This window comes from Camelina sativa, chromosome 11, assembly GCF_030686135.1.
Source record: "Camelina sativa cultivar CO46 ecotype springtype chromosome 11, ASM3068613v1".
Taxonomy (NCBI): Eukaryota; Viridiplantae; Streptophyta; class Magnoliopsida; order Brassicales; family Brassicaceae; genus Camelina; species Camelina sativa.
In genome coordinates this window covers 14,902,215-14,914,601 of record NC_141890.1, presented here as the reverse complement: position 1 = coordinate 14,914,601, position 12,387 = coordinate 14,902,215, and the positions used below count along the sequence as shown (strand labels likewise).

General features: G+C 38.1%; 2 protein-coding genes and 1 pseudogene across 2 annotated transcripts; 1 reads left to right on the top strand and 2 right to left on the bottom strand.

Annotated features, from left to right (window-relative positions):
* Positions 1 to 190: 190 nt before the first annotated feature.
* On the bottom strand, positions 191 to 560 carry LOC109127625 (kinesin motor protein-like protein). Its single transcript, XM_019232630.2, is given in 2 exon segments — positions 191 to 342; positions 344 to 560. Coding segments are annotated over 2 exon segments (183 nt in total). The 5' UTR covers positions 503 to 560; the 3' UTR covers positions 191 to 318.
* A 1,003-nt stretch (positions 561 to 1,563) lies between these two features.
* LOC104723554 (condensin-2 complex subunit CAP-D3) lies at positions 1,564 to 7,393 on the top strand. Its single transcript, XM_010441935.3, has 10 exons — positions 1,564 to 3,392; positions 3,708 to 4,245; positions 4,409 to 4,590; positions 4,861 to 5,352; positions 5,488 to 5,579; positions 5,672 to 5,759; positions 5,853 to 5,967; positions 6,089 to 6,221; positions 6,320 to 6,494; positions 6,578 to 7,393. The coding sequence occupies exons 1-10, from the start codon at positions 1,920 to 1,922 to the stop codon at positions 7,250 to 7,252; spliced, it is 3,963 nt and encodes a 1,320-aa protein (XP_010440237.2). The 5' UTR covers positions 1,564 to 1,919; the 3' UTR covers positions 7,253 to 7,393.
* A 1,744-nt stretch (positions 7,394 to 9,137) lies between these two features.
* LOC104728022 (uncharacterized) lies at positions 9,138 to 11,793 on the bottom strand (annotated as a pseudogene).
* Positions 11,794 to 12,387: the final 594 nt, after the last annotated feature.

The window sequence follows — 12,387 nt, the reverse complement described above, 5'->3', positions numbered from 1 at the left end:
GAGCTGCTCAATTTTCCCAATAATAGTATAATACACATATATACACAAATGAATGTGTTACGTACAACAAACAGCTGCTTTAAATTATAGAGTGTTCCCCACATGACTAATTATGAATATTCACTGAACACTATGTTGATAAGAAGTTAAGAACACAGAAAACAAAAATCCTCAAAATGAAATTAACAAATTAAAACCCCCCCTTCTCAAAAGAAATCACATTCCCCAATTCACAAAACACGAGAGGAAGGAAGATTTGTGTGTCTTAGAATGAAAAGATCACCTGACTGGAGCCCAAACTAAGTTTTACTGCTTTCTCTAGCGCGGAACTCTCTTCCGGCTAAAGTATCTCTTGTTCTTTCAGACGGTGTTGGAACCGAGCAAGACGGGCTTGAAGGCTAACGAGTCCAGCTGCTTTACGGCACAACGAAAAACTCAATTGTGTAACGTAGTTGTCAATCATGCTCCCTCCTGGCCTATCCACCTCCGCTTGTAATTTCATTTCCTGAAAGAAAAAAATAAACCGTAAATAACCTTTTTAACGAATACATAAGCCGATAACAAGCAGGTAACTCTACAGTAGAGAAAAATAATAATGTTGAAATCACATAAGTTTCTTTGACTCCCCTAAGTTAACAAAGAAAAAGAAAACGTTTAAAAAGTCTTTAACTAAAAAGAAAAAGAAAATATTGAGAAAGTTTGTTTGGCCAGTAAAATGATCATTTCAAGTCATGGTTGACTTAATTTTGAAATATTAAAATCCAACACTGATTCTGGTTTAACTCAAACATTGAGGCTTGATTGGTAACTACATTTAAACGAGGCGGTCAGAGAATTATGAACGGTTTGTAGAGAAGTCAGTTAAAAAGACAGCAGTTAAAGATGGTGCGGTTAAAGAGAGCGGTTGAGTATTTAGTTTGATTGGTAACATTGTATCGGTTGAATAATATAAATAATAATAATTAGTAAAAAAATAAATTAGTTTAGTTGGAAAATCAAAAATTAGAGTAATAAAGTATTATTTAATTCATAATATGAAATATAAACATAGTTAAATAAAAAATGTTAAAATGCTAAATAATTAGTTTTGTCATTATGATAATAGATTATAATATTAAAATATCAAAAATTATTTTAAATTAGAAAAATGTAATTTATACTATAAATTCGAAAAACTATTAAAATCATTATCTAATTCATAATAAGAAATATTAATATAGTTAAATGAGAATTTTTATAATGGAAAAAATTAATTTTATCATTAGCGTTGAAATTTACATATTTATCTCTGATCAGCCCATAACATATCAATAATTTGTATGAAGCACACATATATAAGATAAATAGAGAAAATTTTTGTTGATGTTTCTTCTCAATAATGTTTTTTATTAAATAAAAAGGTTAAAAAATTTCTTGAAAAGTGAGTAAAATCAGATTATATTCACTATTTTTCTTTATTTTGTCAGATAAAAAGAATCCAACGCCAAAAAACAAAATGCCAAAATAAAAAGCTTTGTAACTTTTAAACCTTACTAAACATTGGTTTCATGAATAACTTAAGTTGGTGTTTGCAACCACTAAAAATAAGGTTTAACTACCTTTTCAAATCAAGATGTTCAACCACTATCTCCAAACGATTGATGATCATAGGGACGGTTCGTTTGCAAACGACTTTAATTAATTAGTGATACCAATCAGAGCCAGATTCTGAGTTCACAGAAGAATTAAACTCCCAAAAATGTTTCTAGAAAAGGGCTCTAATTTTTCTCGAAATGTTAAATTTGCCCCATAAGTTTTTCTTAGTCCAATTTTGAATTTTGATAAAGAACGAACCCAGATCGCGGGAAATCCAAAAACTTTTGAAACTAATTTTACCTAAAAATTCTGTGAAATCCAAAGTCTCTTTCAGGAGTGTCGCCATGGATGAGGAGCTTTTGCTTACTAGAATCATCACAGGAATCGAAGCAGGAGGAGAAGACGATGAATCTCACTACCAAGACCTCGTCACAGATCTCAAATCTCTACTTGATACAGACGACGATGAATTTCTCAATCGATTCTACGGCAGCCTCTCTTCCGTGGCTTCTTCGTTTCTCCGCTGCATCTCCGCCGCCATGGATTCGCCGATTGAATCAGGCCGTCTCGCTATTTTAGCCTCCGACGCGTATCTCAGTCTCCTTCTTTCAACGAATTGCCCCGTTTTCACTTTCTTCTCTCCGATTGCGTTTCTCTCTCTACTGGGCTCAATCCGCCGCTACCTCAAACGCCGTAACCGTGACGATTCGGCTGGTCAAGGGAGTAATTCGCAGCGGGAGAAAGGGAATAAGAAGAAGAGAAGTCGCGGTAAGAGAAACCTAGGGTATGAAGATGATGGGGGTGAGACTGAAGAAGGTGGATTCGATGCGAAATTGCTGTTTAGAGTGCTCGAGCGATTAGGCTCGGTTCTTAGTTTTGTTCATTTAGATAGATTTCCAGATAGTTTGAAATCTTTGGTGCAGACTGTGAGTGAGATTCCTCTATCGGCGTTGGAACACTCTGGGTTTTTGAATTATGATCGGTTGATGGATATGTGTGGGAAGATTCTGGGTGGTGTGTTAAGTTCTGACCATGGAGATATGGCACTCACGGCGGCTGAGATTTCTAAGTCTTTGACACCGTTGCTTCTTATGGGTAAACATCAAGCGAGAAGCTTTGCGTTAGGTTTTGTGTCAAGGAAATTGATGGGGTTGGCTAAAGATAACTCTGAATTGAAAAAAGTTGTTTCTAATTTGCCCAAGTTTTTGGTTCATAAGTCACCTGAGAAGGCCGAGCCGCGTGGATTCGCAGTGGAGGCGATATTGGAGATAGTAAAGGCAATGGAGGTTGAGGACCAATCAGACTTTGTTGATTTTTTAATGAAGATGTGTCAAGGGAAGTCTAATTATAGAATATTAGCTGTTGATCTTATACCTCTGTTGATAAGCTCATTAGGAAATCCTTTAGGAGTTATTGGTTCAGAGGATGGGTCGATAGATTCTTGGGGATTAAGTTGTCTTGATGCGTTACTTAAGCGGTGTTCAGACACGAATGCTTTAATTAGAGCTCGAGCTTTGTCCAACTTGGCTCAAGTCGTGGGGTTCTTGTCTGGTGATGCAAGGAGCAGGTCGATCCTGAAACATGCCCTTGGGTTTAACGGCGAGACTTCAGAGGGAAAAGGGGTAGTAACTGACCTTTTGAAGAAAAGATGTGTGGATGAGAAAGCGGCTGTAAGGAGAGCAGCTCTTCTTCTTGTGACAAAATTGACTTCCCTTATGGGTGGTTGCTTCGATGGTAGTATCCTAAAGACAATGGGTACTTCTTGTTCTGATCCGCTCATAAGTATTAGAAAGGCTGCAATTTCAGCTCTTTCTGAGGTATGTTATCTGTAACTCAGTGTCTTCTTTCTCATTTACCCCTAAAGTTAATGAAATTATATATAGGTCTTCTTTGTCCTTTATTAGCTCAAAATTAAGGAGACTAAATTTTCAAGCCAACAATGTTTTAAGATGGATGAATGAGACTACGTAGTAACTGTTTCCGTCGGTTTTGGTTTTGTACTAAAATCCGATGATTTTTATACTTCACTTCTCCCTAAATATAGGTTAGGCTAATGACATGTTATCATATTTCTTCCGCTTCTTTTTCTTTTGCGGTGATGGAAATTAATTATCTTCTTATGTTTACTGTAGGCCTTTAGAATATGTACAGATGAAATTGTGACCACTGAATGGTTACATTCAGTTCCTCGAATGATCATGGATAATGAAACTAGCATCCAAGAAGAATGCGAGAATGTCTTTCATGAATTAGTTCTGGAAAGAATATTACGAGCTGGAAATGTGCTTTCTCCAGACAGTGCTTCTCTCCCTAACAACGGGAACACTACCTCAAAAAATCTAGACAGAGACATAGAAGCCTTGTTTCCAGAAGGTGTCCTGGTTCTCTTAAGGGAGCTTTGCAACAGCGAGGTTTCTCCTTGGGTTACGAAAATATGTGGAAGTTTGGGAAAGAAGAAGCGACTAAAACCAAGAGTTGCCTTTGCGCTCCAGAGTATCATAAAGGAATCTGAATCACTGTGGTTGAGTCGTTCAATGCCAATAAATAAATGGACCGCTCCTGCTGGTGCTTGGTTCCTTCTATCAGAGGTTTCAGTGTATCTTCCAAAGTCTGTCGAATGGGAATTTCTTCACCATCATTGGCAGTTGCTTGACAAGAATGATGTACAAGGTTTGTCAAAAAACAGTCTATCCATCTTTAGACATCTCAATTAACTGCTTTATGTCTTCACTTGTTGCTACTGGTAGTTTTGTTCTCTTGTTTTAATCCTGACTTCTGTCCTAGCTAAACCAATTCATGAATGCATTTATAATAATTTGGCTATTTTCTGAAGGGCTAGATGAACAAGGTGACGAACAGGGTGTCGAGTGTAACTCTTCTACATGGGCTGGCGATCGAGTTTGTCTTTTGCAAACAATCTCCAATGTTTCCCTTCAGCTGCCAGCAGAGCCTGCTGCAGACCTGGCTGACAATTTGCTGAAGAAAATCGAAAAGTTTAACCTCCATTCTGCTGAGGTAATAATTAATAGGAACTCTAATAAATACTTTACGTGATATCTCCTATAAAAAATCAAACTCATGCTTCGAAAGCGCAAAAAGTCAGTGGTTTCGGTCTTCAAAAATATTCTTTCAGATTTAAATATTATTACTTCTCTTTAACTGGGACCTGGACGCTTGAGTTGAGCAGATCATTATTTACTGGTTTGAAAAAGGAAAATTTTAGGTTTAATTCATATATATGGTCCATCTGTTCCCAGGATCTTAGTCTATGCCATTGAATGACAGGTCGATGCACATGTTAAAGCATTAAAAACTTTGTGCAAAAAGAAGGCATGCGCCTCTGAGGAGTCTGATATGCTTGTCAAGAAGTGGGTAGAACAACTTTTATCTAAGGCATCTAAGGTCACTGAGAAGTACATCGAGGGGGTCTCTAGTAATAATCACTCTTTTGTTACACCAGCAACACTCGGAAGTAGAAGAAGCAAGAGACTGGATTCTGTGTCCAAGAAGTTATCAAAAGTAGTAACAGCAGTATATACCATTGGATCTTGTGTCATTATATATCCTTCTGCTGACACCACCAAAATTGTTCCGTTGTTACATACTGTCATCACTTCAGGAAATTCTGATTCAAAGCTGAAAAACAAATTGCCACAAGGTGATGTTTGCTTGAAACAAAAAGCTCCTCCTCTCTACAGTCAGTCTTGGTTGACCATGGCGAAGATGTGTTTGGCTGATGGGAAGCTTGCTAAAAGATATATCCCTCTCTTTTCACAGGTCTGTCAATTTGCTGTTTGCTGATTCCAGTTTCCACGATTATTTTTGGAAAGGAAAATTTTTAGTTTTAGTTTCCTTTATCCCTGCAGTTAACTGTATAACCTATGTGACTTCGTTGATGCCTTCCTCTTGCAGGAGCTTGAAAAGAGTGATTGTGCAGCCTTGCGTAACAACCTTGTAGTGGCAATGACAGACTTTTGTGTTCATTATACAGCCATGATTGAGTGGTAAATCATCCACAGAACATTAACATTTCATTACACTTTTCTCAAATGTTAAACATGAATGATACACTCTAATGTTTTTTTTACCTGGATAGTTACATACCAAAGATTACAAAACGTCTTCGGGATCCTTGTGAAGTTGTTAGAAGGCAGACCTTCATACTTCTCTCAAGGTTATTACAGGTATTACTATTCTCCACAGATTCTTTATTTTCCGTTGTTGAAAAAATCTAGGCTTGAAGATTGATAAGCAGGCTTGTTGCTATATTGATTCAGAGAGACTACGTGAAGTGGAGAGGAGTCCTCTTCCTTCGGTTCCTTCTATCACTAGTGGATGAATCTGAAAAGATACGCCGACTTGCAGACTTTTTATTTGGTAGCATCCTTAAAGGTATGAGAACTCGTGGGAGCAACCATGAAATGCATTATTTTATTCCATATTATTGTAAGTTCTTACAGAGAGACATGATCTCTAGGGTTTTGATTATTGTTATGCCCCATCTTGCTTATAGTTAAGGCGCCACTTCTAGCTTACAACAGTTTCGTGGAAGCTATTTATGTCTTAAACGACTGCCATGCCCACACTGGCCATAATAATCCAGATTCTAAACAATCAAAAACTAAGGATCAAGCTTTTTCTGTCAGGTACTTGTGTTAAAGTTATATAGTCTATGCTCATACGCAAACTTGATATTTTGGTGTGGATGATTTTAGTGATTCTTTTTGTTACATTTGTTCTGTAGAGGGAATGATGAAAGGGCTAGGTCTAAAAGAATGCAGATTTACATTACTCTGCTTAAACAGATGGCTCCAGAACACCTATTGGCCACATTCGCCAAATTATGTGCAGAGATCCTCGCAGCTGCTTCTGATGGAATGCTTAACATAGAGGATGTCACTGGTCAGGCAGTCCTACAGGTAATTTCCAAATTGCTCCACAGCTTATTATTTCTTCTCGTGATCCGCCTGAGTTATTAACTGGTTTTGTTCTCTCGGTGTAGGATGCATTTCAAATCTTGGCATGCAAAGAGATCCGCTTATCAGTTTCCAGAGGAGCATCGTCGGAGACAGTGGAGATGGAGGAAGAAGGTGGAGACTCCAATGCAGCTGCTGCGAAAGGAAGAGCCATAACGCAAGCTGTTAGAAAAGGTTTGATTCAGAACACCATTCCAATCTTCATTGAGCTCAAGAGGCTATTGGAGAGCAAGAACAGTCCTCTTACAGGTTCGCTCATGGACTGCCTCCGTGTCCTCCTCAAAGACTACAAGAACGAGATTGAAGAAATGCTCGTCGCTGACAAACAGCTTCAGAAAGAGCTTATTTACGATATGCAGAAGCACGAGGCTGCAAAGGCAAGGTCCATGGCTAACCAAGGGGTTGCCTGTGGGACGAGTCGTGGAAACGGTGAACCTGAAGAACCAGCAACAAGCGAGAATGTTAGAGATTCGGGATTGGAATCGAGAGTGGTTGCCGCGGCTGCTGATGCGGTGGCAGCGAAGGCGGCTAGGTCGGTGTTGAAAGAGATAAATGGTGGAGCTGCAACGCCACCTCTGAGTGCAATGAGTGTTCCAAAGCTAAGGTCGTGCCGTGGAGGTATCCAGAGTGGTCGACCATCGGCTGATGTGTTGGAGTCTTTGAGAAGAAGACCAACTTTCATGTCTGATGATGAGAGTTAGAACTTAGAACTTTAGACTCAAGCAATAGCTTTGCTGTAAATGCATAACTTTGATATATTTCTTTTCTTGAGATTTGATCGATACTCTGTTATATTTATTAAACTGCATTAGATATTAAATATGAATTTTTTGTTTAAAAAATCTGAAATTTAATGTGAATTTTAAGCAAAAAAATTTGTTTACCTGCAAAAATATGAAATTAATGTTTATTATAAAAATATTTTAAATGTTTATTAAATTATCGAAGATTAATATTAAAAAAATATTTCACTGTAAACTCTTATAAAAATTGGGTTCACAATAAATAAATAAAAAAAACTCTTACAAAAGTTGAGAAAGATCAAACCATTAAAAAACCATTACCATAACTGATCATCCAACTTCATGTAGAAAAACTATTTTATTCACCAAAAATAGATAAAGACTAATTTTCAAAAAGTAGAATTGCTTCTTTGGACGTTTCTCAGAAGAAAAAAAAGTAATTGAAAGTCTTCAAAATGGAAAAAATATCAATTAAATCGTGAACTTATCCAAAAACGCCAATTAAACCCTAAATTTTCCCTAAGGCCAATTAAATCATCTAATTTCGTTACCAATTCTAATTAAATATCAAAGTTTTCTAAAAACTCCAAAAAACACATCGCGCAAAATTGGGTAACAGAGCAACTAACCTTCGTTTAACACCCGTTAACATCTGTTAGATTAACCCGTTAGAATAAAACTGATGTTTGAACTCGAAATCCCCAAATTACTTTGATCTCTAATCCATAATTTCACAAACCCAAAAAATCCTTCTCCTTCTCTTCTTCATGATTTTGAGATATGAGTTGCAATTTTGGACAATCAAGTTGTGAAAACAGAGGTCGGGGTTGCCATAGTTTTCCGTCAAAGTGTCATTGCGGCTTAGATGTTGCCATCCATACATCCAGTACGAAGCAGAACCCAGGAAGACCTTTCTTTCGTTGTCCAACCAGAGGAGATGTAAGTAACTAATTTTGTTATGAATTTGTGTTTTCTTGATTTGGTGATAAAAGTTTATCAATTTACGATTGTAAGAGCATTTGTTTAAGTGGGTGGAAGAAGGTGTGTACGAAGAAGTTGTAGAAGCATCACCGAAAATCTCCATAATTAACAATGAGATAAGCAATGCAAGATCTGAGATTGCTGTCGAAATTGATGGGTTAAAGACTCAGATTGAAGATTTGAAGAAAGATGCAATGTGGAGCAAAAGAGAACTTAAGAAATGGAAATTGATGATATTGTGCTTGGTATGCCTTTGTATTACTGTAATTGTCATTGTAATTGTAATGTGTAAAACCTCATAAGGAACATTTGGTCTTGGTTATTAGTGTCTTTGTGTTCTGTCTTTGGTGTTGGATCATCGGTTGTGTTTTTGTTGTGTCTTTGTTGTGTCTTTGTATTGTGTCTTTGGTGTAGTGTCTTATATCTTTGGTAATGAAAAAATTTGGTTTGGATATGAGTTTCACAAAACAAAAGGGAGGTAGAAAACAAAAATCATTCATAATGAAAAACATTTAGTTCACACAACTAGCTGAACCATAACATCGATCCACGTTCAACACACCGAACCAAAGCAGACAAAGTAACAATCCTAATGAAAAACATTTGGTCCACACAACAACAAAGCATTCATGAACACTCAAACCAAACAAAGTAACAATCCTGTCATAAAGGTAATCTACGATGATCAATCAAACCATGATGCAAATCGACCAAGTCCTCCACCAAGTCCTTGCTCTTCTTGTTTTTGTGATCCTCCAGCTTCTCCGTGTGACACAACCGCTAGTCCTTGGGATCCATGCTGAGTTTGTGACCCGACCGTTGGTCCTTGGGATCCTTGCTGAGCTTGTGACCCAACCGTTGGTCATTGGGATCCTTGCTGAGCTTGTGACCCAACCGTTGGTCCTTGGGATCCTTGCTGAGCTTGTGACCCAACCGTTGGTCCTTGGGATCCTTGCTGAACTTGTGACCCAACCGTTGGCTCTTGTGGTTCTTGGTTTTTCCTTAGTCGACCTCTTGGTCTCTTTGGTACACTAGCAACCACAATAGGATTTTTGCAGCCATGCTTGTTGCTCCCTTGTTGGAAGCAGTTAGAGCATGTCATGACTCTCTTTTCCCGTGACATCTTATTTGACGAAGATGAAGATTCATTTCTTCCTTTCCTCCTTGCATAGTTAGACAGCCTTCCTGGGTTCCCTCTTCTCCATGGTGGTGGCAATACAGCTAGCCTATTCAATCTAGGCCACAATTGCATCCCTTGGACAAGCCTAATACCATCCCTGTATGTCTCTCTCCACTTTATCCTTGTGTAACAAGCATTAACATAGTCCTCCACCTTTTCTCTCTTTCCTATTATCACACATGCAACATGAACATAAGGGATTCCAACCATTTACCACATCCTGCAACCACAAATTCTCTCATTCATATCAACACTATAGCCAACACCATTCTGGCCATATATCTCTCGCAAGCTCCTGCTCCAGCTATCATTTTTTCAATCTCCGCATGAGCTCTCTTTGTGAACCGTGTCTTCATCCGGTCAGCTATGACAAAGCGCTTTGCATTTCTCACCATGCATTGCCTCCTTATGTCCTCTAGCACTTCCAATAAAGGCTTTTTCCTTGCCTGGCTTATAGTTATATTAAAAGACTCACTCAGATTGTTGAGGTTGTCATTGCAGAGAGTACCAATCCTAAAGAAAGCTCTGCTCCAGGTAAGTGGATTAATAAGCTGCAGTGATGCGAAAGCTTGAGGATTGTAAGCCTTTAGTTCTGCCATACGATCATTAAACTCTCTTGTGGTGTAGTTGCGTGCTATTTTCCAAAAAAGCCGTTGTAGTTATTGATCGTGGCTGTCTTTTTTCCAATTCTCCATTATGTGTTTAGCACACTGTCGATGCTCAGCATGTGGCAGAACGCTATAGATAGCTTTGACCAAGCCCTGAAAAAGTAACATTTATTAGACCTATTGAGGATTGTAGAGTATAAATAACACTTTAAATAACAAAAAGTAACATTTGTTAGACCGACTCACCAATTGTTTATCTGAAATGAGGGCGATATTCCTCATTGTATGAAGACCCAAACTTGCAGCAAGATGTCTCACAAACCAATCCCAATTATCATCATTTTCTATTTCTACAACTGCCCAAGCAAGAGGAACAATCCTATTATCTCCATCTCTACCAACAGCAGCTAGAATATGACCTTTTATATCCCACTTTAGGAAAGCTCCATCCAATCCTATGATGGGTCTACATGTTTCTTTCCAAGATTCTTTCTGTGATTTAAAACAAATATATAACCTAAAGAACCTCTGCCTGCTTCCAACTACTGGCCTTCAGATTCTCTCAATCTCAAATTCAGACTCTTTGTTTTGCTGCAAAACCTCTGCTTGATAATCTCATATTCGCGCAAACTGAGATTCATGACTAGCCCTTTTTGCTTTCATAACTTTAGTCTTCGCCTTTGCACACTGGTCTGGAGTCACCTCCAACTTATACTCCCTTTTGATCTCAGCAGTCATCTCGTTTTTAGTAATCTTTGGATTCAATCTCAGCCTTTCCTCAAACAAAAAAGAAACAGTAGACCAATTCCACATCTTCGAATAGCCTGACCTCACACATATATGCTCATTGACATATACTTTTATCTGCATCTTATGCTTCCTCTTCTCATATGAACAATAGACTCTCCAAGGACATCTCAAACCATCATCATCCACATAACAACACTTCGCACCAACTATCAAAGCTTGAGACCTATAAAGTTTAATATCGTACCTTGTCTTTAACGAGTACATCAACAATGCAAGCTTGAATTCTTCAGGAGAATTGTAAGTCTTCTCCACTGCTAACAAACCCTCTGGATCGTCAACATCTCTACGACCTCCATCTTCTTTGTCTTGGACCTCATCTTCGTCATCAGATGATAAATGATCTGGAATTTTGTCATCATCCCATATATCATCACCGCTGTCGGAATCAGAACCATCTTCTATTCCTCTAACAGCCTCTGGAAAGTCATCTGCAATGTTTGCGTTAACATCTTCTTCCACACCCTGCATTTCGTTATCTTCACCACCCTGCATTTCGTTATCTTCACCACCAACTCCATCATCAACATCATCGAAGTCGTCATCATCATACACCACACAGTCATCTTCACTGTCGTGCTCTACTTCAGGCTCCATAGCCTCCTCTTCACCGCTTCTTTTTTCCGTTTTCGACGCCGTTTTGTAGCTTGAACTTTATCTCCGGCAACAACAGCCTCTGATACAACTTCTTGAGCTCCATCTCCTTCTCTGACCTCAACCTCTACAGCTCCAACTCCTTCAACCTCAGCCTCTGAAGCTCCAACTCCTTTGATTACCTCAACCTCTACAGCTCCAACTCCTTCGACCTCAGCCACCGAAGCACCAAATTCTTCTCTGACCTCAACCCCTACAGCTCCAACTCCTTCTACTTCAGACTCCGAAGCTCCAACTCCTCCGACCTCATCCTCTGGAGCTTCATACATAATTATACTATTTGATTCGACTCGCGGTGGATCTTCAACTCTTTCTCCAACAAACGAAATCACACCCTTGTTTTTAACTTTCGGCATCAAATTGAAAATAGTGTTTCGTGTTTATTAAGAGAATTAGGGATTAGAGAGTGAAGTGATTCGGGGATTTTTGTGAAATTAGGGATTAAAGATCGAAGTAATTTGGGCATTTCGTGTTCAAAGATCGTTTTATTTTAACGAGTAATCTAACAGATGTTAACGGGTGTTAAACAGAGGTTAGTTGCTCTGTTACCCAATTTTGCGCAATGTGTTTTTTGGAGTTTTTAGAAAACTTTGATGTTTAATTAGAATTGGTAACGAAATTAGATGATTTAATTGGCTTTAGGGAAAGTTCAGGGTTTAATTGGCGTTTTTGGATAAGTTCATGATTTAATTGACATTTTTCCCATTTTGAAGACTTTCGATTACTTTTTTTTTTCTTCTGAAAAACGTCCAAAGAAAATTATGAAGACTAATGAATATGAGTATGAAGAATATATTATACATTCTGTAGTTTTAATTTTTGTTAGTTATATATAGTGTGAATGGTTGCAGCAGACAAATTGT